General features: G+C 65.9%; 4 protein-coding genes across 4 annotated transcripts; 2 read left to right on the top strand and 2 right to left on the bottom strand.

Moving 5' to 3' along the window:
• Positions 1 to 1,715: 1,715 nt before the first annotated feature.
• GADD45B (growth arrest and DNA damage inducible beta) lies at positions 1,716 to 3,471 on the bottom strand. The gene is made up of 4 exons (XM_004595663.2): positions 3,219 to 3,471; positions 3,014 to 3,115; positions 2,568 to 2,790; positions 1,716 to 2,345 (listed from the first exon to the last, which is right to left on the bottom strand). The coding sequence occupies exons 1-4, from the start codon at positions 3,260 to 3,262 to the stop codon at positions 2,232 to 2,234; spliced, it is 483 nt and encodes a 160-aa protein (XP_004595720.2). The 5' UTR covers positions 3,263 to 3,471; the 3' UTR covers positions 1,716 to 2,231.
• A 4,433-nt stretch (positions 3,472 to 7,904) lies between these two features.
• LMNB2 (lamin B2) lies at positions 7,905 to 14,126 on the top strand. Its single transcript, XM_004595662.2, has 12 exons — positions 7,905 to 8,195; positions 10,119 to 10,255; positions 11,015 to 11,171; positions 11,250 to 11,375; positions 12,125 to 12,295; positions 12,378 to 12,503; positions 12,628 to 12,848; positions 12,953 to 13,217; positions 13,304 to 13,411; positions 13,547 to 13,666; positions 13,821 to 13,937; positions 14,019 to 14,126. The coding sequence occupies exons 1-12, from the start codon at positions 7,932 to 7,934 to the stop codon at positions 14,058 to 14,060; spliced, it is 1,854 nt and encodes a 617-aa protein (XP_004595719.2). The 5' UTR covers positions 7,905 to 7,931; the 3' UTR covers positions 14,061 to 14,126.
• An 885-nt stretch (positions 14,127 to 15,011) lies between these two features.
• Positions 15,012 to 15,638, top strand: TIMM13 (translocase of inner mitochondrial membrane 13). The gene is made up of 3 exons (XM_004595661.2): positions 15,012 to 15,190; positions 15,269 to 15,337; positions 15,496 to 15,638. Exons 1-3 carry the CDS (start codon positions 15,071 to 15,073, stop codon positions 15,592 to 15,594), a joined length of 288 nt encoding a protein of 95 aa, XP_004595718.1. The 5' UTR covers positions 15,012 to 15,070; the 3' UTR covers positions 15,595 to 15,638.
• Positions 15,639 to 15,932: 294 nt separating this feature from the next.
• TMPRSS9 (transmembrane serine protease 9) lies at positions 15,933 to 24,183 on the bottom strand. The gene is made up of 18 exons (XM_004595938.2): positions 24,051 to 24,183; positions 22,842 to 22,969; positions 22,691 to 22,758; positions 22,216 to 22,391; positions 21,884 to 21,925; positions 21,162 to 21,275; positions 20,802 to 20,973; positions 20,130 to 20,404; positions 19,537 to 19,673; positions 18,892 to 19,159; positions 18,309 to 18,480; positions 17,904 to 18,175; positions 17,679 to 17,815; positions 17,267 to 17,594; positions 16,777 to 16,948; positions 16,409 to 16,674; positions 16,184 to 16,320; positions 15,933 to 16,098 (listed from the first exon to the last, which is right to left on the bottom strand). Exons 1-18 carry the CDS (start codon positions 24,181 to 24,183, stop codon positions 15,937 to 15,939), a joined length of 3,159 nt encoding a protein of 1,052 aa, XP_004595995.2. The 3' UTR covers positions 15,933 to 15,936.
• Positions 24,184 to 26,111: the final 1,928 nt, after the last annotated feature.

The raw sequence follows: 26,111 nt of genomic DNA, 5'->3' as shown, positions 1-26,111 counted from the left end.
CCTCCTCCTCGTACCTGTGTGGGGAGCCCACCTGTGCTGATCCCCACAGCCAAGGCCACCTTTTACTCTAAGTTTCCCATAGCTTCAAATGCCTCACACACACAAGACTCAGGTCCGCCAGAGGTCCCCACACTCCAGAGAAGGCTGGGCAGGTGGGGGTGTGTGTGCAGCTGACCCTTCCCCAGAACCGGTCCCCAAGCTAGGTAACCTCCCTGTATTTCACAGTCCCTCAGAGGCAACAGGCTGCAGTACATAGGTCAGCATAGGCCAATCTCTCTCTCTCTTTTCAAAATTGTTATTACTTAAAAGAAGTATTTATTTGAAAAGCAGACTTATGGAAAGACAGAAATCTTACACCCATTGGCTGGGCCGGGAGCCAGGAGCCTCCTCCGGGTCTCCCACACAGCTGCAGGGTCCCAAGGCTTTGGGCCGTCCTCCACTGCTTTCCCAGGCAACAGGCAGGGAGCTGGATGGGAAGTGGAGCAGTCAGAACTTGAACTGCCACCCATATGGGATGTCAGTGTGTGCAAGATGGAGGATTAGCCCGCCGTGCCACAATAGCACCAATACAGCAGGAACAATACAGCATGAGGAAAACCATCAGGACCCAAAAGGGTTGGTGACACAGCCGGAGTGACTTCCAACCCAGCTCCTTGTTAAAGTACCAGGCAGCAGCCGGTGACCCAGGAAAGACCTGGGAGGAGCTCCCGGCGCCCGGCTTCCACCTGGCCCAGCCCCAGCTGCTGTGGGCATTTCCAGTACAAGATTCTCTCCACATTTCAAATCATTGATTATAAAAACTGCCCAGGTCTCAGCAGAAATCTGGCTTAAAAAAAGCCACCTGCTGCTCCCAGGGCACTGACCTCATCGGAGGTAGGGGACCAAGGCCAGGGGTCCCTGGTGGGTGGCCAGCGGCAGGCCAGGGAGGAATGCCCACCCTTGGCATGCCCAGGTGCAGGAAAGAGCCCCGCCCACCAGGAGCCAGCCAGGAGGCAAGGTGCATAAGGTCCCTCCACCCCCCATCTGAGTCCTCCCAGCCCCACCGGCCCCTTAAGGTCCCCTCTGTCTCCCCCGCCCCTGCAGGGTTTCCCTCCACCCCCCACTTGGGGACTTCCCCCACCCTGCCCACTCATCCCGTGACTGCCAGGGGCCACCGGGGCTTTCCCTGGAAAGGTCGCGGGCTATGGGTGGGTAGCCCCCTCCTGTTCCCACCACGCCCTTGTGGGTTTCCAGACCTAAGGGTGCTGGGGGGAGGAGGAGCAGAGACGCAGCCGCCTCTGGGAGCACGCAGGTTGGGTGCTGGGGGCAGTTTCACTTTGAAGATGAAACTCAGGCCAACTTCCGGGGCACAAAAGAAAAAAAAAAAAAGTCTTGTTTTCGGTGGTGCCAAGAAGACGCCCCTCCTCCTGCCTGGGGGAACCCCACAGGAGCACCTGGGGCATCGCTGGACATGGCCTGGCCAGGCGGCTGCAGCCAGGTGGGCGCCCCCAGCCAGCCCTCGTCCAGCCCAGGTTTTGTAATGAAGTCTTCCTGTAATTGCTACAAGGAGGGAGGGTGAAGGAAGAGGAAGAGGAGGAAGAGGAGGGGAAAAAGAGGCAGAGCTGCCCATGAACTGCTGAGCTACTGGCGGGTGCTGCACCACCTGGGGACCCCAGTTAGTCTTTGGGGGGTTGTGGCCCCCCCAGGGACACACACACCACCGTGGCTCACGCAGTAGGTTTCAGGCATTTATTGCAAGGTCATCTTAAGTACAAACACAGTAAACACACGGGATCTCATGGGCGACCCCCATCTCCAAGTCACAACACAGCCCCGAGGGTGTGGGGCTTGCAGGCCGATGCCCCCAGAAGGGTACCCAGGTGTGGTCCGGGGAGCCCCCAGACCCTTCCTCTCTGGGCCAGGTCCCGGCTGGCTGGGTCTCGGTGAGGGTGGCCGCGCCGGCTACCACTGTCCACTGTCACTTGTGTAGAGTCCAGACTGCGCTCTCTCTGCTGCCTCGGGCCGCGGGCTCCATCGGGGTGCCGCCTTCTGATGGTCCAGGGACCCCTCTCTTTCTTTCTTTTTTTTTTTCCTCCTATGTCTCCTGCCGGGCGCCTAGGGTGCTGCACCCAGCTCTGGTGGCCGTGGGGCGCCGCGGGGCTCCCCCCTCCTGCTTCTGCTCCAGCTGCTCCGTTTTGGGGGGGAGGTGCCAAGTATGTGGTGTCTTCCTGCAGGTGCGCCCCAGCTGGCCCTCAGCGCTCCCCCAACGAGATGTAGGGCACCCACTGGTTGTTGCCCCGGCTCTCCTCACAGTAACTGGCCACTTCCACCAGCCCATGGCTCTTCCAGGCGTCCGTGTGGGGGTTCTGCAGGGAAGAGAAGGGCTTCAGTGGGAGTCTCCAGGACTGGGCGGGGTCCCCCCTCGCGGGATAAACAGCTTCCCTGGGTGACGAGGTCCCCAGCCGGGGCTGCCCACGGGGACATGCCAAGCATGTCTGGGTGCTGAGCTGGTCCCAGGCGGGCCAGTCCCGGGCTGTTGACAAACACGGGGCCCAGGTGCGGGGGCGGGAGGGGGGGTGCTGGCTCACCGTGACCAGGAGGCAGTGCAGGTCCCGTGCCTCGGCGCTGCCCTGGGCCTCGGCCGGCTCGCCCAGCAGCTGTGCCAGGCGCTGCATGCCAGACACCCGCATGATATTGATGTCGTTGTCACAGCAGAAGGACTGGATGAGCGTGAAGTGGATCTGCAGGGCAATGTCATCCTCCTCTTCCTCATCAATGGCCAGCAGGCACAGGACCACGCTATCCGGGTCACTGGGAGGGGAAGGGAGGCACAGGTCAGGACCGGTCAGCTGCCAGGTGCACCAGCAGGGAGGGTACAGACGCAGCACAGAGAACCACGCTACAGCCCTCCCCTCTCCCCACAGTGGCAAGGTGGGGTGCGGGGGCAGCCCTCACCCGTGGCCAGCGGGGAGCACGCGGCAGCACCGAGGGGGCGTCCCTGAGGGGCCGGGGGCGGGGGGGGGTTCTGACTTACACATTCATCAGCTTGGCCGCCTCGTACACCCCCACGGTGAGCCGGTCCTGGCGCTGCGCAGCCACCAGCAGCTCCTCCACGGCGGCGCTCACCGTCTGCATCCTAAAGTCCAGCAGGAAAGAGGGGACCAGGGGTCAGCGCCCGCCGCCGGCTGGGCACCGGCCCCGCTCTGCCCTCCCGGGCCGCACGCGCGCCGGACACTTACTTCTGCGCCGCGTGGTCGCACGCCACGAGCTCTTCCAGGGTCATGCTGCAACGATAATCCACAGTGGACACGGCTACGCTCGCTCCTCGTGGCAATCCCAGGCCAGAAAGCCTTCCCGTACACGCCTCTCGGGACGCAGTGAAATCCCTCCGTAAATAATGAGGAAAAAAAAAATCGCAAGTTCAGACAGCCAAGTCCTCCGCGAGAATAATCCAGAAAGCCGGACGCTGGCACACGCTGAATCTCCTGGCCACCAGCAAGCGAAGTGAAGCCGCGGCTGCCAGCGCCGGCCTTTATAGACTTGTGCGCACGGAGGCGTGTCCTGGACAGCGCTGTCCCCTCTCCCATTGGTGAGAAAAACAAAGGGCAGCGAGGCCGCGCTGCGATTGGCCGCTGGCGGAGCGCCCACAGGGCTGGTGGGGCGCCCCACGTGGGGGTGAGGCGGGGGTGGGGGAGCTGAGAGCGCCCAAAAAGCAGAAAAAAAAAAAAGCAGAAGTTTTTCTCTTGATTTCCCGGCAGCCGTGGCGGGGTTCGGGGCGCGCGCGGGATTTCCAGCGCGCGAGGTGCCCTGACCTATGGGGGCGTTGGGGATCGGGAAAGGGGGGCACTTGGAATCTCCCCCCACTCCACCCCGTACCCTGCACCCCTGGAGAGTCCCCAGGGCGTCTGCCCCGGGAAGGGTCCAGCTTTACAAGCCCCCTGTGTCCCCGGGGGACGCGGTGGCGGGATTGGGGGAGGGGAGTGTCTCTCCAGGGCACATGGCGTGACTCCACGGGCCGTGTTCCAGTGTGTCTACGCGGGTCGTGGGGTGCAGCCCTGGCCAGGGCCTGCAGCCAGGGACGCGCAGTCCACCCTGGTGGTCGCAGAAGGCCCCCCACGCACACCGGCACACGCAGCCAACCAGTCCGCGCTGTGCGCTGCAGGCAGCATGCCCTGGAACCCGCACACGTTCCCTGGGAGGTGCAGCAAGCCGTCTCCAGCCTCACCCCCGCTTCCCCAAAGGCGGGCGCCCTTGCCCACGAGCTTCAGGCTGGACTGCGCATGGGAGGCGCTGGTGGCGCAGCCCTGCGAGGCCACCTGGCGTCCCCGCGGTCCGCCCGCGAGCAAGCCAAGGCAAGACTCAACCCCGCGTGGGTGCATGCAGAATGCGATGGGGTACCTCGAGCTGTGCTGGCTTACCCAAACTCCGCACACAAAGCTGGGAACCTGGGGGGACGCCCGCGGGTCACCAGCTGAGCGGGGGACTCCCGAGTGACTCACTCCTGAGTCCCCTCCGCGCCAACCTGGGGTCTGGCTGGGCCCTGCGGCCGCGGCTCCCCAGCGCCATCGGAGCTGCGAGCGGCGCGCCGGCACCACCTGCTGGCCGCCCCGGAGGCCCCTGCGTCCACGCAGACCTATGAGGTTGCACCGAGGTGCCATGGGAACACCTTAGCAGGCACAGCTTGCCGCGTGGGCCTCCTGCCGCCCAGGGGAAACATGGAAGATGGGCAAGTTGGGGTGCAAAAAATTTAAGACTTGGTATAGGTGTCCACACCACTCTAAGGGTCCGCTCAGAATGCATGGTTTCCAGAAATGTCTGTAAGCTTGCAGTTGTCACATGGCTCTTAGACGTGGTGTGTGTGTGTGTGTGTGCGTGTGTGTGTGTGCGTGTGTGTGTGTGTGTAGGGGGTGGCTGAGATCAGAACCAAGGGCCTCAGAGCTGGGGGGGTGGATGGGAGTGGGGCAGGAAGCCCTGGCTGTGAGCTCAGGTTTTCTCTGTAAAGGATGAACACGACATGATTCCTGGCCCAGGGACAGCCTTCCTGGTAAGGCTGAGTCATGTGGGATGCCTGGGGGAGACCCTGGGACAGCCTGGGCTGGGGTGGGGGTGGCTGCAAGGGCTGGACAGACCCTGGAGGGGGGACTGGGGGAGTCAGGCCAGGGCCACTACTCCTCTGGCTGAGACTCCGCTGTGCACCACCGCCCCCCGCCCCCCGCAGCTGTGTGCCAGCTGCACCTCACAGTCCAGGCACAGGAAGTGACCTGGGATGCAGCTGAGCCAGAGTTCCTGGGGACAGCCCACAAGGGAGCACCCAGGGTTCTGTCCCCCACCCTCACCACAGAGGGACCCCTCTGGGTCCCCGCTGTCCCCAGCTGCTGGCCATACCTAGCCAGCAAAACAACCCAAGAGCCAGGCTGGGGCCCAGCCTCACCACACAGGCCCTTCCCCACCTGCTCCCGGCACCCACAGCCCTGGCCAGCCTTCCTGCCTTACTCACTTCAAGTCCAAGTCCACTCCTGGCTACCTGTCCACCCACAATCTGAGCTGCGGGCCCACTCCTGGTTGCCTGTCTAACCCACGCTCCAGCCTGTGGGCCCATTCCTGGCTGCCCGTCTAACCCACGCTCCAGCCTGCGGGCCCACTCCTGACCACATGTCCACCCATGCCCCTAACCTCCTTGCTCCTGGGACTTCCCCGCTACCTCTCAGATAGGTTTCATTTCTGGGCCCTGGGCGCCACGCCAAGGAGCCGGCACCGCCTGCAGGAATACCTCCACCCAGGCCTGTCTGCCCAGAGTGTGTCTGGGGCGGGGGATGACCACAGAGCAGGGGACACTTCCTCTAACAGCGACAGGCGTGGAGCCAGGAGTTAGTCAGCTGTCCCATGTCACGGCTCCTGCGGTCACTCCTGGCCCTGGCTGTGTTCACCTGTGCCCCAGTGCTCGGGCCTGCACCTGCATGGGTGACCCGGATGGTGCTCCTGCCTTCTGCCTGGCCCAGCCCTGGCTTCAGTGGCCATGTGGGGAGTGAGCCAGCAGAGGGAAAAAGTATTTTTAAAAAGAAGAAAAGAAGGGAAGAACAGGCCAACCCAGTGGAGATGCTGGGTTTCTGGCACTGGTTCCAGAGTTCTTTTTGTTTGAATAAAAGACTCCCTAGATATTTGCAACAGCTGGGTCCGGGTCTCCCACGCGGGTGGAGGGTCCCAAGGCTTTGGGGGCATCCTCTACTGCTTTCCCAGGTCACTGGCAGGGAGCTGGATGGGAAGTGGAGCAGCAGGGACTTGAACCAGCACCCCTATGGGATATTGGCATGGCAGATGGCAGTTCAGCTCGCTGGACCCCTGGATCCCTCTCCTGCAGGATGGTGCCTGGCTCCGAAACCTTCCCTTACCCTGCTGGGAGGCTCTATCTGCAGCCACTCGGTGGATGAGAGCCATGTTCCTGCCTAGCCCTAGACAGTGGGGGCAGTAATACAGAGAGAGTGTGAGGGCCGTGACCGTGACCCAGGCAGCAGCACCTGGCAGGAGACAGGCAGCTGCACAGAGGCCCACAGCGGCTGGGACGGGGCCAGGCTGCTGTGAACTCCCGGGCTGGGCTAGGAGCCACAGCAGCCCTTGTGGTGGGGTGCTGACACAGTGGGGTCCCTGGACGCTGGACCCATCCCCTAGGGCTCCCTCCCCAACTCCAGTCCCATGATCGCGACGCCCCTGCTGGCATCCCTAGAGTGGTCCCTCGCAGCTCCAGGTCTCCCTCTGTTCCTGGAGTGGACAGGCCACTCCCCCACCAGGGGTCAGTCACTGGGCCTGGCCACAGCTGTTGCCACCCCTCCTCCCCTGCCCGCTGAGCGCCAAGTTTTGAAAATCGCCTGGCTGCCTCCCAGGATGCGCCTGGGGCAGAGGGGGACAGCCTTCGGCCCCACCCACAGACACACGGGGCTTTCTGGGACTTGCAGTCCAGCCCTGGCCCTGCCCACACCCCGGGGAAGGGGTGGCTCCTGGCACCCCCTGAGTTCCCACCCCGCACTACGTGCCAGACTCCAGGTTCCCCAGGCACGGGGAGGGCACGGGGTGGCCCAGGACAGGGTACCAAGGCTGACGCCCTGTGCCCAGCCTCCTGCAGGATTCCTTATGTCAGATTTTTTCCAGCTGTGCTTACCAATTTAAAATGTTTATTTGCAAGCCCCACTCAATGGCTAAATCCTCACCTTGCAAACACTGGGATCCCATAGGGGCACTAGTTCTAATCCTGGCAACCCCACTTCCCATCCAGCTCCCTGCTTGTGGCCTGGGAAAGCAATGGAGGACGGCCCAAAGCCTTGGGACCCTGCACCTGCATGGGAGACCTGGAGGAAATTCCTGGCTCCTGGCTTCGGATCGGTGTAGCACCAGCCATTGCGGTCACTTGGGGAGTGAATCAGCAGATGGAAGATCCTCCTCTCTGTCTCCCCTCCTCTCTGTATATCTAACTTTGTAGTAGATCACTTCCTCTCTGTCTCTCCTCCTCTCAGTATATCTGACTTTGTAGTAAAAAATAAAATAAATCTTAAAAAAAGAAAAAGATCTTAAAATAACAAACAAAACAAACCGAAAGGTTGCATTGTCTTTGCTACAAGTCCTCTCGTCTGGTTTTGCATAAAATGTAGCCTATTGAATTCCTGGAACCCTGCCCATCTGGTAGTAGCATTAGGCTACTCTGTTTTTTCATCGGGATCAACTTTCCCAGCTGCCTCAAACCACCTGCAAGGCGTGTCCTTCCGCGCCTGCCTGGTTTCCCTCCACAGCGCGTCCACCGCCCGCTGTCCCCAAGTCCACACCCCCAGGCGGCTGCAAGGTGTCCAGCTGGCTGGAGACTACAGCTCCCGGCGCGCCCCGCGCTCACGCCCGCCGCCGGACTACAGCTCCCGGCGCGCCCCGCGGCTGGCGGGCGGGCGCCATCTTGCGCGGCGGCGGATTGAATGAGCGCGCCGAGCTCCGGCCGCCGCCCCCGGGAGCCGCGCAGGCCGCGAGCCGCCGCCATGGCCACGCCGCTGTCCAGCCGCGCGGGCGGACCCGCCACGCCGCTGTCGCCCACGCGCCTGTCGCGGCTGCAGGAGAAGGAGGAGCTGCGGGAGCTCAACGATCGCCTGGCGCACTACATCGACCGCGTCCGCGCGCTGGAGCTGGAGAACGACCGGCTGCTGCTCAAGATCTCGGAGAAGGAGGACGTGACCACGCGCGAGGTGCGGCCTGGGGTGCAGGCTGGGAGACCCCGGGTTGGGGGTGCAGGCCGGGCGTGCATACCGAGGGGTGCAGGCTAAGGAGTCCTTGGGTTGGGGGTGCAGGCTGGGGAGGCCCGGGCTGGGGATGCATGGTGAGGAGGCCCTGGTTTGGGGGTGCAGGCTGAGGAGGGCCTGAGTTGGGGGTGCAGGCTGGGGTGCATGCAGAGGGGTGCAGGCTGAGGGTCCAGGCTGAGGAGGCCCCGGGTTGGGGGATACAGGCTGGGGGCATGCACGCTGGGGAGGCCTGGGCTGGGGGTGCATGGTGAGGAGGCCCTGGGTGGGGGGGTGCAGGCTGGGGACATGCAGGCTGGGGATGACGGGGCTGGGGGTGCATGGTGAGAGGCCCTAAATGCATCTTTGGGGAGCCCCTTGAGCAAGGGGTCCCTCAGGCCTTGAGGGTTCCCCTGGAATGTGGGGGGCCTTCTCCCTGGTCCAGAAAGGGCTGGGGGCCATGTGGGGTGCAGACAGGCAGTCTGTCCCTTAGGGGTTCCCAGGACATTGAGGGTCCTTGTGGGATAGAGAAGTTATGGGGACCCCCAGCAGAAAACCAGTTCTGTTGAGGGAGGGAAGTGGGGGCACCCTGAGTGAGGAATGCAGATTTGGGGGAGCCCCTGCCTGACAGGGTGCAAGCCATGGTGGGCCACCCTGCGTGTGTGCGTCTGGGGATGTTAGAGGACTTGGGGGGCACTTGCTGAGGTTTGGGAGGGTGCCTGCAGGAGCTGGGCTTGGGGCAGCAAGGGTGTGTGGGGGGTGTCCTGTAGGTTGGGCCCCAGCACACCTGTGGCTTGGTCAGACCTGCCCCTCCCCCAAAGAGCTAAGGAGACTGACAAAACTTGGGGGCTCTGGGTGTGCCCAAGGACCCCCTCAGGGCTAGGAGAGTCTTGGCCCAGGGTTCTGGCTGTGGGGGCTCCCTGGGGGACAGGTGCACTCCCCACTTTGATCTGCGAGCTGGGTGCCTGGTGTGGCCCTGTGCTGGGGCTTGGGCCTGACGGTTTAGCAGCGTGAATCAGCCCACGGCCCTGTGTGTGCAGAGGGGGTGCCAGGCCTGCAAGAGATGCGAGGCCTGCTTGCAACTGGGCGCCCGGCCAGCGGAGGGGCAGGTGGAGGGGTCAGCGCGGGCAGGAGCCGAGGCAGCTGCCCGTGGGGCTGGCTGGCGTAGGTCCTGGTCCCCAGTGGCCCCATCGGCAGGGCAGGGCTGGGAGGCCCTGGTGGGGCAGCTGTTGCCTGGAGACCTCTGGCTCCCAGCCTTGTGGGACACATGGGGCAGCTGGGAGCCGTCCTCCCCACACGGCAGCAGTGGCAGCTGTTCGGGGGGCGGCAGCGAAGCCCCTGGGGTGTGTGTGTGTGTGTGCACACGGGAGCTGTCGCACATGTGCAGGCTGGGCCCGCGCTGCTGCCTGGAGGGGCTGCCCCTTCAGTCTGGGCTCTCTGGGGAGCGGTCAGCGTGCATTCCCCCAGGAGCACCCTAAGACCTGGGACCAACATTTGTGTATTCAGAAGGTGGAGTTAAACACAGAGAAACAGCTACCATCCGCGGGTTCACTCCCCAAGTGACCACAGTGGCTGGTCGGAAGCCAGGAGCCTCCTCTGGGATGCCCACCTGGGTGCAGGGGCCCAAGTGCTCAGGCCATCCTCCGCCTCTTTCCCAGCGCCTGGGTGGGCACCCACATGGCGCCACAGCCCTAGGCGGACCCTGCCGTGATGCCACACCAGGCCTTCCGACTGGGTGATACAGGGGCGCTGGTGGCTGCAGGCAGGTGGCTGACTGCCACCACTCGTTCTGCCAGGGCTTGTGAGGGACGTGCTCTGGGGTGGCCTGGGAAAACCAGCTGGCTCCCCATCCCCTGGTGGCCTGGGGATACCAGCTGGCTTCCTGTCCCCCAGGTGAGTGGCGTCAAGGCGCTGTTCGAGGCGGAGCTGGCTGACGCCCGCAGGGTGCTGGATGAGACAGCCCGGGAACGCGCCCGCCTGCAGATCGAGGCTGGCAAGCTACAGGCCCAGCTGGAGGAGGCCAGCAAGAGGTAGGGGGCTGGGGAGCGAAGGACGCAGGACCTCGGGGTGGGGACACGCCGGGCAGGGACCCCGGAACCTGAGGAGTGGGGACCCGCTGGACAGGGACTCCGGGACCTGGAGGTGAGGACCTGCTGGATGGGGACCCCGGGACCAGGGGTGGGGCCCCCCGTCAGGCAGGAACCCTGGGACCTGGGGGCTAGGACCCCGGAACCTGGGGGGCACACACCTGCATCCCGCTTTGTCCTTGGATGAAGCGGGACGGGCAGTACTTTATCCAAGGAGGAAAGTGGCATGTCTGGGAGTGGCTGTTCCACGCCCCGCCCACCCGCTTTTGGCGTGATGTTCCTGCTCCATCTGCATGGTGACCACGCAGCCTTGGGTCATCTGGTGGTGTCCAGGGGTCACTCAGCACTGGCCCCTCCCACTCCCGGGGTGCTTGAGCATGGAGCCGGCATCTCAGAGAGTGGGTTACCAGGCTACGCCACACTCCAGCCCTCTGCTGGTCCCACCGTGGGGGCACGCACTGGGCTTCCCCACGTGCCTGGGGAGGGGAAGTTTCCAGCAGGTCAGCTCCTCTGAGGCTGGAGGCCATGGGGCCTGGATCTGGGCGTGAGACCCGTCCACAGCCTTGGAGAACTCCCTGTCCACACAGACCGCGTGGAGGACACGCGCTGCTGGGGCTCTGAGCGGCCATGGCAGCCCAGCCCTGGCCTCTGGGCCCTGACATGTCCCCCGACCCCCGTGTTCATGCACCCTATGACTTCCAGCGCCAAGAAGCGTGAGACCGAGCTCGCCGGGGCTCAGAGCCGCGTGAAGGACCTGGAGGCGCTGCTGCAGCGCAGTGAGGCCGAGCTGGCCACCGCCCTCAGCGAAAAGCGAGGCCTGGAGGGTGACGTGGCTGAGCTCCTGGCCCAGCTGGCCAAAGTGAGGACCTGGGCAGCCCCGCGGGGCAGGGTCGGGATGTGTGAGGTCGGCGGACCCTGAGCCGGCCGTGTCTCCCAGGCTGAGGATGGCCACGCTGTGGCCAAGCAGCAGCTGGAGAAGGAGACGCTGACACGGGTGGACTTGGAGAACCGCTACCAGAGCCTGCAGGAGGAGCTGGACTTCCGCAAGAGCGTGTTCGAAGAGGTGGGGCACTGGGCCGGAGGCCCGCCGGGGCTGGAGTGACTGTCCTGAGACGGGCCCCGCATCTAGCCCTCGCCAGCACCCTGAGTTCTCGGGTTCACCCATTGTGCTGTCACAGCTGGGGCAGAACCCGGTGTGTGTGGGTGGGGACTGTACCTCACTGCCCTCAGATCCCCTGGCCAACTGGCACCATGCAGCTGCGGGGCCGGGCACAATGTCTGCCCTACCCGCATCCCAGGGCCACGGGAGCGGTGGACAGGGCCTTGGGGGTCAGGCAGAAGACGGGGAGGCCGGCGGAGCCCAGGAGGGTGTCTGTGACTTGGAGACTGCAGGGAGCTGAGCAGAGACCCCTGAGGGGAGGCCTCTGTGGGTGCTGCTATGGGAAGCAGGGGCAGGGCAGCTCCGGCAGCCGAGCTGGGAAGGTGGGTGCGTGGTGTGGGGCACCATGCCAGCACTCCCGTCCCACCATGGCCAGGGCTGGGCCAGGCTCAAGCTAGGCACTCTGGGGGACCTCCCACTGGATGCGGGGCAGAGTCCTTGACCCATGCTTCCCTGGTTGGGGGCTGCATGGGCTGGGGGCCACCAGTCTATAAGCTAGCAGGCCATCTGAGCTCACGGGCTCCTGATGAGGTCTCTGGTTGGCGCAAGTGGGCTTCCCAGGTTGTTGGGACAGCAGCCGCCAGGGGCCGTGGTGCTTGGTGACCAGGGGGCGGCCACCCTGCCTGCTGACCCGCGGCCGGCCGCACCCCCAGGAGGTGCGGGAGACGCGGCGGCGGCATGAGCGGAGGCTGGTGGAGGCGGACAGCAGCCGGCAGCAGGAGTACGACTTCAAGATGGCAAAGGCGCTGGAGGAGCTTCGCAGCCAACACGATGAGCAAGTGCGGCTCTACCGGCTGGAGCTGGAGCAGAGCTACCAGGCCAAGGTGCGGGGCACGGGCACAGGCGTTGGACCCGGCTTCCTCACCAGCGCCAGCCTGCGCCCTCACCCCGCCCGGCTCCCTGCAGCTGGACCACGCCAAGCTGAGCTCAGACCAGAACGACAAGGCGGCCAGCGCGGCGCGTGAGGAACTGAAGGAGGCGCGCGTGCGCGTGGAGTCCCTCAGCTTCCAGCTGGCCGGGCTGCAGAAGCAGGTGAACCCCGACTCTGCCCTGCCCTGCTTAGGTCGCCATGAGCCCTGGCCTGCCCACACCCTGCCCAGGCCAGCCCCTCGGGCTGCCATACGCCCTGACCTGCTCCTGCCCTGCCTCTGCCCAGGCCAACGCCGCGGAGGAGCGCATCCGGGAGCTGGAGGCGAGCGCGGCCGGAGAGCGTGACAAGTTCCACAAGCTGCTGGACGCCAAGGAGCGGGAGATGACGGAGTTGCGGGAGGTGATGCAGCAGCAGCTGGCGGAGTACCAGGAGCTGCTGGACGTGAAGCTGGCCCTGGACATGGAGATCAACGCCTACCGCAAGCTGCTGGAGGGCGAGGAGGAGAGGTGGGGGGCGGGAGGCGAGGCGGGGAAGGCGGGAGGAGAGGTGGGGCGCTCCGGGCCCGGCAGCTGAGTCGCGCCCCCCCCCCCCGCCGCCCCCCGCCCGGCAGGTTGAAGCTCAGCCCCAGCCCGTCCTCGCGGGTCACCATCTCGCGGGTCACATCAAGCAGCAGTGGCAGCAGCATGTCCACGGCGGCGCGCCCAGGGCGTGGCAAGCGGCGGAGGGTGGAGGTGGAGGAGCCAGCGGGCAGCGCGTCCAGCCGCAGCAGCAGCAGCTTCCGCCTGGCCCAGCAGGCCTCGGCCGCAGGCAGCATTAACATCGCGGAGGTGGACCTAGAAGGCCGGTTCGTGCAGCTTAAGAACACCTCGGACAAGGTGAGGGGCGCAGGGCTGCCAGGGGCTCCCCTCCCCGGGCTGGGGATCTGGCCACGGCTGTCCAGCATGCACTCGCCCCACTGCAGGACCAGCCCCTGGGGAACTGGCGGATCAAGCGGCAGGTGCTGGAGGGCGATGAGATCGCGTACAAATTTACGCCCAAGTACGTGCTGCGCGCTGGCCAGACGGTCACGGTAGGTGTGGTGATGTGCAGGGTGTAGGGTGTGGGGGGCCTGGTCCCTGTGCAGGGTACCAGCTATGGGGTGGACAGATGGTGTTGGGGCAGCCCCTTGGCCTGCCTTGACTTGTGGACCCTGCTTGGTCCCCAGGTATGGGCCGCGGGCGCGGGCGTGGCACACAGCCCCCCAGCCACGCTGGTGTGGAAGAGCCAGAGCAGCTGGGGCACGGGTGAGAGCGTGCGCACGGTGCTGGTGAACGCAGATGGCGAGGTGCGTGGGCGGGTAGCAGGCGTCTGGGGTGTGGGCGTGGGTGGGCAGGAGGCTCCTGGGGCGCAGGCACGGGTGGGCGGCAGGTTCCCCGGGTTGCGGGCGCGGGTGGGCAGTGGGCTCCCAGGGCGTGGCTGAGCGCAGCCCTGACCCGCAGGAGGTGGCCATGCGGACAGTGAAGCAGTCGGCCGCGGTGCGGGAGGAGGAGGACGGGGAGGAGGCGGAGGACGACGAGGAGGCCGAGCTGGGCGAAGAGGACCTGTTCCACCAGCAGGTAGCCCCGGCGGGGCCCCGGGTCCGGGGATCCCTGTCCCCTGGGTGGCTGCCATGCTCACTGCCGCGCCCTCCCTTGCAGGGCGACCCCCGCACCACGTCAAGAGGCTGCCGCGTCATGTGAGCCCCGGGCCCGCCCGCCCACGCTCCCCACTACTGTTTTTCTATCATTGGCTTTGCTAGACTGTGATCCACTTCTCCAGTTTTTAAACAGCTTCCCCAGGTGTGGGTGGGGTCCCCCCACTCCACAATGGAGGTTCCTGGGACTCGCCCTGTCCATCCTGCACCCCGTAGCCAGCCCCGTGCGCCCCCATCCTGCCTGCCCTGCGCCCCAAGGCCAGCCTGCACGCCCCCATACCTGCCTTGCCCATGGACCAAGTGGACGGCGTGGGGGGCCGACCTAGCTTCTCGAGGGCCGACGTGGAATCCCACCCGTGCCGCACAGGACACCCTGCAGCCCCCCGTGTGTGCGCCCCTCGAGACGCAGCCACCCAGGGGCGAGTGGGCGGTGTGGGCCTGTCCACATCAGATGGGGACACGGGCGAGTGCCCCAGGGTCGCCGGGTGTACCCCGTGTCCCTGTGCGCACCCCGCGGGTACCCCATGTCACCGTGTGTACCCCGCGTCCCTGTGCGCACCCGGCGGGTACCCCGTGTCACCGTGTGTACCCCGCGTCCCTGTGCGCACCCGGCGGGTACCCCATCTTTGCGCCCGCCCCCCCACGCCCGAGCTGCTGCCCACTGGCCGGCGGTTCCAGGCCGCCCACCCACCCACACCCACAGAAGTTATTTTTTTAACGGATATTTATTTTTGTACGGGGCCGCAGGAGGCCGACCACCGCCGGGGCGCGGCGGGCGCGGGGCGGCGCGTCCAGAGCGGGAACCTTTTGTACAGACACTCCAATAAACGTTTCCATTGTACTTCCTGCGGCTTGGAGTGCGTCACGTGGCTAGGCTCGGCTCCGCCCCGCTGCCCAGAGCGGGGGGGGGGTTCGGCTCGTGCGCAGGCGCGCCACTTCCCCCATTCCAGTCCGAAGTAGCGTGCGCAGCGGCTGCGCGGCCTTGTGGGAGTTGTAGTCAGCGGGCGGGTGCCGCCTGCTCCCGTGAGGCCCCGCGCGCGGCGGCGTGACGGCGCCATGGAGGGCGGCTTCGGCTCGGACCTGGGGGGCGCGGGCGGCGGGAAGCTGGACCCGGGGCTCATCATGGAGCAGGTGAAGGTGCAGATCGCCGTGGCCAACGCGCAGGAGCTGCTGCAGGTGCGGGCCGGGCCGGGCCGGGGCGGGCCGGCGGCGGGCGGCGGGCGGCGGCTGAGGCCTCGGCGCGTGTTTCCGCAGAGGATGACGGACAAGTGTTTCCGCAAGTGCATCGGGAAGCCGGGGGGCTCGCTGGACAACTCGGAGCAGGTGAGGGGCGTGGGGGTCCGGAGGTGTGAGGTGCGGGGTCCTGGGGCGTGAGGGTCCTGAGGTGTGGAGGTCCTGGGCTGTGCAGTGCGGGGTCCTGGGCTGTGAGGGTCCCGGGCCCTGGACGCGGCTGAGTCACACCCTTCCCTCGCCCCCCGCAGAAGTGCCTCGCCATGTGTATGGACCGCTACATGGACGCTTGGAACACCGTGTCGCGCGCCTACAACTCGCGGCTGCAGCGGGAACGTGCCAACATGTGACCTCGGGGGGCTTGGGGCTCCCACCCTGCCTGGAGGGAGGGGCCCAATAAAGGACCAGAGGAGAGGGAGCAGCGTGCCTTGGTATCCGGCCTGCTGGGCAGGGGAGGCGGCGCCCCGATGTCAAACTCCGAGCTCCATGGGGTCCAAGCTGCGCCCCCAGGGCTGTGCGCGGTGATGGGGTACCCTGAGCTCCCTGCGCGTGCTGTGCTCCCGCCCCCTCGAACCAGTGCCAGGACATGGGTTCGGAGCCAGAGCTTGGAGTCGGACAGTGTTTATTGAGGTGGCAGTTGGGGGACCCCGCGGACAGCCCGGCCTCCCCTCTGCGGCCCCAGCCGGTGGCCTTCAGTCCTGGATGTTCTGCCCGATCCAGCCCCTCACAGCCGCCACGCGGGTGTAGACTCCAGGGAAGTGTGGTCGGCCGCAGCCGTATCCCCAGCTGGTGACCCCGGTCAGCACCCACCGACCGGAGGGCTCCCTGCAGGCCAGCGGACCCCCGGCGTCACCCTGGAGGGAAGGGGGCGAGACCAGGGCTAGCTGTGCCCGGGGTGTGCGTGCCCCGCGGTGAGGCCCCCCACCCCAGGGGACTCACCGAGCAGCTGTCCACACCGCCCTGCGGGCTGCCGGCGCACAACATGCGGCTGCTGATCTGCACCGGGTAGAAGCGGCGGCAGCTGCGCTCGCTCAGGACGCGCACGGCCGCCTGCTGCAGCTGCCGTGCCATGGAGCCTGCGGGAGCACGCGGCGGTGGTGTGGCGCGGGCGGGGACGAGGCCCGGCACCCCCAGCTCCCTCACACCCTGCAGGCGCGCCCCTACCTCCCTCGCGCACTGAGCCCCATCCTGTGATGACGCAGCGTGCGCCCTCGGGGGTTCCCGGTGCGGGCCCCGGCAGGCAGATGGGGCGCACGAGGCGGTTGCGGCGCACAGGCGCGGCGAGCTCCAGCAGCGCCACGTCGTAGTCGAGCGTGTAGAGATTGTAGAAGGGGTGCTTGTAGATGCGCGCCACGCGCCCCAACTGACCCTCAGCGCTGCCCAGGAACGGGGTGCCCAGGAAGGCCGCCCACTGCTTGGGGTCCCCATAGCTGCATGAGGAGATGAGGTTGGTGGCCTCTGAACCCGTGTACCCCATCGGAGCGTCGCACACCCCCCGTGGGTTTGGCCGGGCAGGACCGGGGAAAACTGACCCGTCGAAGCAGTGGGCAGCGGACAGCAGCCAGCGGTCGGCCACCAGCACGGCCCCGCAGCGGTGCTCCCGGCGCCGCAGCCACAGGCTCGCCTGCCATGGCCATTCGCCGCGCCCGGCCGCGCTGCCGCCCACGATCCTGCTCAGCGGGGCTGCCGGGGCCAGGCCGCAGTCTGCGGGGGAGCCGGGCTGCGCGTCGGGGGGAGGGGGGTGCCAGGGCTCCCCCAACCCGCCTTTCCTAAGGCCAGTCTTGGGGGCTCCTCGCCCCTGCGGGGGGCCCAGCCAGCACCCCTTGGGTCAGCCGTCCATGTCCCGTGACCTGCCCACCCACAGTTCCTAAGGTGGGAAGGGGACTCTCCGTGGGTGGGGGCACCATTGTCTGGTGAGGTAGGGTCTCCAGTGAGAACGTGACTCAGGTTCTGAGCCCAGGAGAGGCCTTGGGGATGCCCCATGGTGGGAACCCTTGCCCACGTCGCCCCTTCCCACCGCACCTGGCAGCTGGGGGTGCGTGGTGGTCTTTGGGGGGCCTGGTGGGGGCGTCTGCACCCAGCCTGGGGTGCTCCTGGCAGTCGTGGTGGCGGGGACAGGGTGGCTGGTGGCCTCAGTGCGGGGTGGGCTGGTGCTGGGGACCGGTGTTGCGGGGCTGGGGGTGGCCTGCGGGGAGACCATGGTCTCCAGGATCCAGCCCTTGAGCCGCGTGACGCGGGTGTAGACGCCTGGCTTCTTGGCCTGTGCACAGCCGATACCCCAGCTCACGATGCCCGCCAGGTAGAACACACCAGGCGTCTCCTCACAGGCCAAAGGACCCCCTGAGTCCCCCTGGAATAGAGGGTAGCCCTGGGTGCCCTGGCCCTGCAGAGGGGAGGGGGGCCCTGTGTGTTCTGGGGGGCTGCCCTCACACACCTGGCAGGAGTCCACGCGGCCCTCCAGGAAGCCGGCGCACAGCATGCGGTCAGTGAGGGAGAAATTGTACAGTGCGCTGCATGTCTTCTGGTCCACGATGCCCACCCACGCGCGCTGGAGCGCGTCCGGCTTGCTGGCTGCCGGACAATCCTGAGCTCACACCGGTGGTCCCCCCACCGCCCACAAGGTTGCAGGAACGCACCCACCGGGCTGCGCGGGCCTCACCGTTGCCCTCCTGCGTGTTGCCCCAGCCCGAGATGACACACTTGCGGCCCACGGGGAAGTCGTGGATGGCCAGCGGCAAGCACACGGGCTGCACGTGCGGGTTGAAGGCCAGGGGCCGCACCAGCTCCAGCAGTGCCAGGTCAAAGTCCAGCAGCCGCGGGTCGTACTGGGGGTGCGGCACCACGCGACGCAGTGCCACCTTCACAGGGCTGCCGCCCACGCCCAGCAGGGACGCCGAGCCCAGGTGGGCGCGCACCTGCTCCACCCTGGTGCTGCGAGAGACGCGCCTCAGCGCCCCACCCCCCGGCCTGCACCAAGCACACAGCCAACCACCTCCCCCTCCCCTGCTCAGTACCCACCCAGCCAGCGGTGCCCAGTAGGGCAGCATTGGGCAGGGGCACTTACTGGTTGAAGCAGTGCGCCGCAGACAGCAGCCAGCGGTCACCCACCACAGTGGCACCGCAGAAGTGCCGTGAGCCCTCCTTCAGGCTGGCCTGCCAGGGCACCTCCCCGGGCACCGCCACCAGCCCACCCACGATGCGGGTGGGCTTCTCCATGGCCGGCCTGGCCCCGCACGCTGCAAGGAGACGAGGGCACGTGGCCTGCTCTGACACCCAGAACACCACCAGACCCGCACTAGCCCTGCCTGGGACACGACCACCGCCTGCAGCAAGCTGGCAGCCCACAGCAGGAATCACTTCAAGTGCCACCTGTTCCACTTCCCATCCAGCCCCTGCACCCCTGGGGAGTCCCAGATGGAGCCCCTGGCCAGAGCCATAGAGGGAGTGCCCCAGCAGGAGGACCATCTCCTGACCCCCCCACATCCTCTCCACACCCTCATCCCATGCACAGCCCCCAGCTCCGGCTGCAGGTGGTGGAGTGAGCCGGCCACAGGTGCCCACCCCCACCATCCCCTCCGCCCCTGCTGACAGACACGCTCACCCATGTGGCCATCTGAGCCTCGCTCACCCGCCTGCCAGCAGGGTACCTGGTGGCTTAGGGGTGCCAACTGGGCCTGGGGGTGCTGCGCTGGGGGCTGGCCTGGGCCTCTCCACCATCGGGCTCTGGGGGGCGCTGGGTGGCGGGCGCAGGCTGCCCGAGGTCATCACCTCCAGGATCCAGTCGCGTAGCCTGGTGATGCGGGCATAGACCCCCGGGCGCCGGGCCTCCGCACAGCCTATGCCCCAGCTCACGATGCCCGCCAGGAAGAACCGTCCCGAGGGCTCCTCACACACCAGTGGGCCCCCCGAGTCCCCCTGGGGAGGGGCCACACCTCAGGGCAGGTGGGGGAGCCCTGCACCATGGCATCCCCCCCACTGGTCCAGCCCTGGGGGGAGCAGACAGAACAGCTCCGGCGGAGGGGGGCCCAGAAAGAGGACATCTGCTCAGGGTCACATGAGGTTCCCCCACACACACCAGGCGCAGCCCTGGGCCCCAGCAGGACGCACAGGTGAAGCCTCCCCTATGGGCACAGGAGGGCAGTGGCAGGCCCTCCTACCCGGACTGGCCTGCGGCCACAACCCATCACACCAAGCCATCCACATCCAAGGGGCGGGTGGGAGTCACCCAGGGGCAGCCCCAGGCTTGGCTCCCGCTCTGTCTGCAGCAATGGGGTGCCTGGCCGGGGGCGCACCTGACATGAGTCGACCTTGCCGTCCAGGTAGCCAGCACACAGCATGCGGTCGGTGAGCGCAGGGCCATAGAGGCCAGCGCACAGGCCCTGGTCCAGCAGCTCCACCGCGGCCTTCTGCAGCAGCTCGGGTTTCACCACTGCAGGGCGTTCGCAGCGTGAGGGCGAGGACCTTGGGCACCCCAAACCCAGCTCTCCCTAGAACTGCATTGAACCCATCTAAACTGGCCCCCAGACCTGCAAGGGTTCCACCAATCCCAACCCAGGCTCCCAGCACCCCATCTCAGAACCAGCTCATGGTCAGCCCTGCTCCCATCAGCTCTACTAGAGACCTAGAACCTGTCGCCCCTGGAGAACCTGTGGGGCCTTGGTTCGAGTCCAGCACCTCCACTTCCCATCCAGCTCCCTGCCTATGGCCTGGGAAAGCAGTGGAGGACACCCCAAAGCCTTGGGACTCTGCACCGGCGTGGGAGACCCAGAGGAGGCTCCTGGCTCCCGGCTTTGCTCAGTGGCCGTGGTGGCCACTTGGGGAGTGAACCAACAGAGGGAAGATCTTTCTCTTTCTGTCCCACTCCAGGCTCAGGGCAGCTGCTCACAGAAGTCCTCCTTCAGGTAGCCCCAGCCGGAGATGAGGCATTTCCTGCCGGGCGGGAAGACATGGGAGGCGGCCGGCAGGCACGCCGGCTGCACGTAGCGGCCTAGGGGCAGCGGCCGGGCCAGCTCCAGCAGGGCCACGTCGAAGTCAGCCGTGTCCGGGTTGTAACCGGGGTGCCGGATGATGCGGGCCACACGGGCGCGCACTGTGCTGGGCTCCCAGCCGCTGAGCGAGGTGCCGCCCGCATGTGCCACCCACTCACGGGGGTCCTGGAACCTGCAGGCCAGGGAGAGGGGCTCAAAGACCTGGGGGAGAGAGAGCCTTCCCCAAGCAGCTGGACTGCCCAGCCGCCACCAGAGCAGGGCTACGCCGGGGATCAGAGTGGCCCCAGGACAGAAGCTTGACCCGCTGCCCCAGCCCCTGCCGGCCCTTCGGGGCTCTTTGAGCTAAGCTGACCCTGGGGCCCTGCACCCGCAGGGGACACCCAGATGAAGCTCTGGCTCCCAGGGCTTCGGCTCAGCTCTGGCCTTTGTGGCCATTTAGGGAGTGAACCAGTAGATGGAACATCTGCCTGTCCAGTGAGGTAACTTTTTTACAAGAATGGGTTCTGAGTGAACAACCAGCCAGGGAGAAGGGTGGGGTGTCTGCCGGGGCCCAGGGGTGGGGGGCATACTCGTTGAAGCAGTGGGCAGCGGACAGCAGCCAGCGCGCGCCCAGCACGGCGGCCCCACAGAAGTGCTCCTTGCTCTCACGCAGGCTGACCTGCCAGGGGAACTCGCCCGGGGCCGCCTGCTCGCCGCCCACAATGCGGCCGGCTGTCCTCCAGGCTGGCCGCCGGCCGCACTCTGCAAGACATGGGGGGCTGGGAGGGGCTGGGGTTGAGGGTCCCCCGAGCCAGCCTGGACACCGGGCACCCCCGAGCTGCCTGCTCCTCCGGTGCCCCTGCGCCTGCCTGGACACCCGGCGTCCCCCGAGCTCCCTGCCCCTCCGGGGTTCCCTGAGCTGCCAACCCCTCCAGGCCCCCCAAGCTGACCACAGTGCGCCTCGTCCGAGCCGTCTGAGCAGTCCACGCGGTCGTCGCACTCCGGGTTCACCTTGGCCACGCACTGGCTGTTGCGGCAAGAAAAGGAGCTCCCGGGGCAGCGGCCTGCCGGCAGACGGAGCGGCCCGTGAGGGCCCGAGGGCGCGCGGCTTCCGGCCGCTCGAGGGGAAAACGCACAGTTAACAACAAAGGTACCAGGAGCGCAGGTGTCCAGGACCCGGCTCCCCTGGGGCGGGGCCGTCGCTTGGCCCCGCCCACCAGGCGTCACAGCCACGCCCCCTGCCCTGTCCGTCCAGCTCTGGGGAGACACTGGCCCCTCTCCTCCCGCTGACCGACCCCCAGGACAATGACGACCCACCCAGAAACACACTCAGCCAACGCGCACCCACACGGCCACACGGTCCGCCTGCCCTGGTAACTCAGTGGCCAGGAAGCAGACAGGTGGGCAGGCGGACAGCAGGGCCAGGGAGTGGGCAGCAGGGCCAGGGCCATGGCTGAACCCACTCCAGCCGCTGTGTCCTTGCTCCCCGGCTCTCCTCCTAGGAATCCGCCCCACAGACGGCCTCTCCAGGGACCCACAGGGCGGGTTCCGTGTCCACACCCAGGCAGGGGCTCCCCACCCCATGAGCACCTGCTGACCGCAGCCCCATCTCCGTGAGGGGGGACCCTGACCCTGATGGCCAGCCTCCAGGCAGGGAGGGAGAACAACACACCTGACTTCAAGTCGTTCTCAGTCCACACGCCCCCTGGGCGCCCTGTGGGGAAACACAAACCGGTGGTCACTGGGCCCCACTTGGGCTGGGTCTGGTTGGGGTCTGGCTGGAGCCCGGAACCCACAGAGCAGCCAGCTCTGACATGATGCCCATGGCCTGGCAGTGTCCGTGAGGCCTCACTGGCACTGGACACAGCCATCCCTCCCCATGGCGAGGCCCTGAGCTGGTGCGATCCAGACCCAGCACTAACTCCTGGTGAGACACAGCAGTGGGGCCAGCTCCCTGCTGACGGGCACCCAGGGAGGCTGCCAGCCTGGCCCAGCCCTGCTCACCGGTGAGCTCGGCCGACAAGATGGTGCCATAGGGGGCCAGGGAGATGCCATGCTCCCGCAGCTGAGCCCGCACGCCCCGCTGCAACAGCTGCTCCTCCACGCCCAGGCTCAGTGGCCAGAGTGCCCGCAACAGGAAGTGCAGCTGGAAGTGGACCAGGACGCTCGAGTTCCCATCCCTACGGGGAGGAGAAACACACCCTGGAGAAAGAGGTACACCTCTCTGCCAGAATTTCCCACACTCTCCCAGAACTTCTGGAATTCTCTAGAATTCCTCTCTGCCCCCCTAGCCAAGAACCTTCTAGAATCTCCCAGAGTCTTTTGGGACTTTCCCCTGCAAACCTTCCAGAATATTCTAGATACAATCTCTCAAACCTTCTGCAATCTAACAGAATCTTCTAGATTGTACCAGACCCTTCCAGAAGATCCCAGAAGCTCCCCAAGACCCCCTTGTCCCCTCCTCGGGAAGTGCACTCACCCGTAACCCAGCACTGTGCAGCCCACACAGCTCTCCTCTAATTCTGTCTTCTGAAAGCTGCTGACAAACTGTGACAGGAGCCACAGGGCACATGCTGAGGCCCCCACGCGGGCCACGGTCCCCAAGCGCCTCCCCGCGGACCTGCCCCTACCAGCGCCTGCAGCACGGGCGTGAGCGCCCGGGAATAGGCTGAGGTCTCACGCCACAGGCTGCTGGAGAACCGCAGGCCACGCAGCTCGGCCGTGTGCTCCACGCGGACGCCCTGAGCAGAGAGCAAGGCTGTGGGAGGGAGAGAGAGTGAGCGAGTCCCGCATGGCCCATGCCGGTTGCACCTGCCCCTGGGGCGGGGGTGGGACGGGTACCATCTGCTCTCTCCAGCTTCCCACCGAGGACCCCACAGCTGGGCCCTGTATCCAACAGGGACCCACGTAAAACTCCCGGACACTACAGGTACTCGTCCACCAGCCCTTAGCTCTTCCTCACCCTGGCTGGAACCCAGGTTCACACGCACCCTGCGAACGCCTCCCTCAAGTGTGTGTGGATGGTGAGACAGGCTCACACTGGCTCACACAGGCTCATACATCATACACACACAGGCTCACACAAGCCATTGCATTGAAGCTGCGGCCACCAGGGGGCCTCAGTCAAACACACCAGGTGGCAGTGAGATGATCTAAATTAAAACTTCAAGGAACTTTTCATTTAAAATGTATCAGGGACTGGTGCAGTGGCACAGTAACTTAAGCCTCTGGCTGCAGTGCTGGCATCTCATGGAAGTGCCTGGGTTCGAGTCCCGGCAGCTCCACTTCCCACCCTGCCTGTGGCCTGGGAAAGCAGTGGAGGATGCCCCAAAGCCTTGGGACTCTGCACCCACGTGGGAGACCCGGAAGAGACTCCTGGCTCTAAATTAGCTCAGCTGTTGTGGCCATCAGGGGTGTGAACTAGTGCATGCAAGATCTTGCTTTCCCTCTGTAACTCTTCCAAATAAATAAACCTTTATTTTTTTAAAAGGCGACTTGAACACAGGCATCCTAGCTGACATCTTTACCGGCTGGGCCAGCACCGTCCTGGGCCTTCTCCACCTGACCTCCAATGCCCCGGGCTCACTTCACCCTCCTCCTCCTCCAGCCCCCACCCCCCACTCCCCAGCTGTGGATGGACCTGCTTCCCTGGAACTCAGGAAACTGTGCCCCCCAGGCCCTGCACCCTACCCCCAGGCTCAGTACCCGCCCCTCCAGGGCCCCAGGCCAGCAGCCCCAGCCTCTCCCCACACCCACCAGGACCTCATGCGTCCGGCGTCTCTGTCTCCGTGGGCACCCCTGCCTCTGTAAGCCTAGCCACCTGCCCCATGACCACTTACCCAGAAGCACTCCCAGGGCAAGTGTGACCACGCAGGTGGCCAGCGCCACAGGGGGAGCCACGCGGCTGCAGGGGGCAGCAGGGGTGGTGGTGGCTTCCTTGGATCGGGCGGGAGCCATGGTGGCCGGCCCCATGGCGAGAGTCACACGGGCAGGACCTGGAGACTGCCATGCAGGAACACGGAACAAGGTGAGGGGAGGGCCGTGGTGGAAGGTGGCCGGAGCGTGGCTGCTGGCTGGGCAGGTGCCAGCCAGAGCTGGGACACGGCCACCCCACACTGCTCACACTTACTCGTGGCTCTCAGGGAAGTGATCTTCCCCACTCCCCACATGGCCACACCTGGGGATGTGTGTGTGACTGTCACCACTGGGGGTCATGTGGGATGCCGCCCATGATAGACAAGGCTCAAAACCAGCATCACCCGAGCTGAGCCCAGGGGACCTGGGCCACCCGCTGTCTGGTAGTGCTGGTGCTGGTGTGATAGCGGCATGGGAGTAGCCAGCCTGGTCCCCCAAACTAGAGACATGCACACGAAGGCTCAGGGTTGTGGCACAGCGGGCAAAGCCACTGTCTGCTGCGCTGCGATCCCATGTGGGTGCCAGTTAGTGTCCCAACTGCTCCACTTCCCATCCAGCTCCCTGCTTGTGGCCTGGGAAAGCAGTGGAGGACGGCCCAAAGCCTTGGGGCCCTGCACCTGCATGCGAGACCCGAAGCTCCTGCCTTGGCCCTGCCCAGCTCCAAGTCGTTGAGCAGCTACTGCGGGCAGGACCCATGTGGGTGGGCGCCCACCCCTTCCTGCTTCCGCATGACCCCGTGGGCTGGCCAAGGTGCCCGCTGGACCAGCTCCAACATTCCTTGAGGCAATGCCGCCACACCAACAAAGGATGCCAGCCCAGCCTTGGTGCCCGGAGCTCAGGATCCAAGCCGACGGCCCGGTATACACACACACACACACACACACACCCTCCCCTCAGTGCCGGCTGCCTGTCATCACCACGCTTGCTTCCCAGAGGCCCCGTTCCTCAGGTTTCCCCGGCCCAGCCCGCGCGGTGGACAGCCCAGCCCTGCTCCAGCACAGCGTCAGGGCCCCGCTCCCCATTCAGGCACATGCTGAGGCAGCAGGTGGCTGCCAGGGCCCCTGGCTCCTGCACTCACAGAGTAGACCCCAAGGGAGCTCCTGGCTCCTGCCCAGCTGGGAGTAACCAGTGGGTGAAAGATCTCATCTCTGTTGCTCTGCCTTCCAAGCAGATAAAAAAAAACCAACAGAAATCCGTTGAGAAAAAAAAAAAAAAAACTAGGAATGTTGGCGGCGCTGATGGCCACCTGCCGCGCCACACACCTGGGTGGCTGCCACCAGGCGCTTGCGGGGGTAGGTGAGGGCCAGGGGCAGTATCAGTGAATGCCTGAGGCCTGAGACGACCCCGCGGCTGCGCCAGAGCACTGTGCCCTGACTCGACCCCACAGGCGCCTCCGCTGGGGCCCCAGCTCCCCCACATCGCTGCCAGAAGGGCTGTGCACACGGGAGCAGGTGCAGGCTGGTGGTGTGCAGGGCGGGAGGGGACGTCGTGCAAGAGGAGATGAACTGATGCCCAGACAGACATGGGATGGAATGAGGTGACTGCGCAGCATGGGGTCGGTCACCCCACCCACCCCCAGTCCTGCCGGCCAGGTACCACCAGTCACAGGATTCTGTCCCTGCTCACCCACTGGGACTGGCACGCTGGACACCAGCCTGCACTTCACAGGGTCTCCTCCAAGCCTACCAGGCCCAAGCCTGGCAATCTCAGAGTCCACCCTTGCATGACTGCTCAGTGATCGGTCTGAGAGGTTGCTCCTGACTCATGCAGGCCACCAGATCACCGAGCAGATGCCCACTGCTTGGGCCCACAAAGCCCACAGCGGGGGCGGGTTCATTCTCACATGGTCCCGGCAGGGAAGGCAGGGGTGGGGGCTGCCCAGCACCCCCAGAGGGACAGAGGACTGGCGAGTGACCCCAAAGCAGCCCACCAGGCGGCCGCCAAGCAGGGGCCTGCAGGGCAAGAGGCTCAGACCCGAGGCCCGG

This window comes from Ochotona princeps, chromosome 33, assembly GCF_030435755.1.
Source record: "Ochotona princeps isolate mOchPri1 chromosome 33, mOchPri1.hap1, whole genome shotgun sequence".
NCBI classification, from domain to species: Eukaryota; Metazoa; Chordata; class Mammalia; order Lagomorpha; family Ochotonidae; genus Ochotona; species Ochotona princeps.
The sequence above is the reverse complement of the archived record's forward strand: the minus strand, read 5'-3'. Positions and strand labels throughout refer to the sequence as shown.

Excerpts from the sequence above, each read along its gene's own strand:
- TIMM13 (XM_004595661.2), top strand. The coding sequence starts at position 15,071 with ATGGAGGGCGGCTTCGGCTCGGACCTGGGGGGCGCGGGCGGCGGGAAG. Across the intron at positions 15,191-15,268 it reads ACGCGCAGGAGCTGCTGCAG|AGGATGACGGACAAGTGTTT; the intron begins GTGCGGGCCGGG and ends GTGTTTCCGCAG. Across the intron at positions 15,338-15,495 it reads CGCTGGACAACTCGGAGCAG|AAGTGCCTCGCCATGTGTAT; the intron begins GTGAGGGGCGTG and ends CGCCCCCCGCAG.
- GADD45B (XM_004595663.2), bottom strand. The coding sequence starts at position 3,262 with ATGACCCTGGAAGAGCTCGTGGCGTGCGACCACGCGGCGCAGAA. Across the intron at positions 2,791-3,013 it reads GCGGCCAAGCTGATGAATGT|TGACCCGGATAGCGTGGTCC; the intron begins GTAAGTCAGAAC and ends TTCCCCTCCCAG. Across the intron at positions 2,346-2,567 it reads TGCACTGCCTCCTGGTCACG|AACCCCCACACGGACGCCTG; the intron begins GTGAGCCAGCAC and ends TCTTCCCTGCAG.
- TMPRSS9 (XM_004595938.2), bottom strand. The coding sequence starts at position 24,183 with ATGGGGCCGGCCACCATGGCTCCCGCCCGATCCAAGGAAGCCACCACC. Across the intron at positions 20,974-21,161 it reads CTCGGACGAGGCGCACTGTG|AGTGCGGCCGGCGGCCAGCC; the intron begins GTCAGCTTGGGG and ends CATGTCTTGCAG. Across the intron at positions 17,595-17,678 it reads GCCGCGTGGACTCCTGCCAG|GGGGACTCAGGGGGTCCTTT; the intron begins GTGTGTGAGGGC and ends CCTCTATTCCAG.
- LMNB2 (XM_004595662.2), top strand. The coding sequence starts at position 7,932 with ATGAGCGCGCCGAGCTCCGGCCGCCGCCCCCGGGAGCCGCGCAGGCCG. Across the intron at positions 11,172-11,249 it reads TCCTGGCCCAGCTGGCCAAA|GCTGAGGATGGCCACGCTGT; the intron begins GTGAGGACCTGG and ends CGTGTCTCCCAG. Across the intron at positions 13,218-13,303 it reads TTAAGAACACCTCGGACAAG|GACCAGCCCCTGGGGAACTG; the intron begins GTGAGGGGCGCA and ends GCCCCACTGCAG.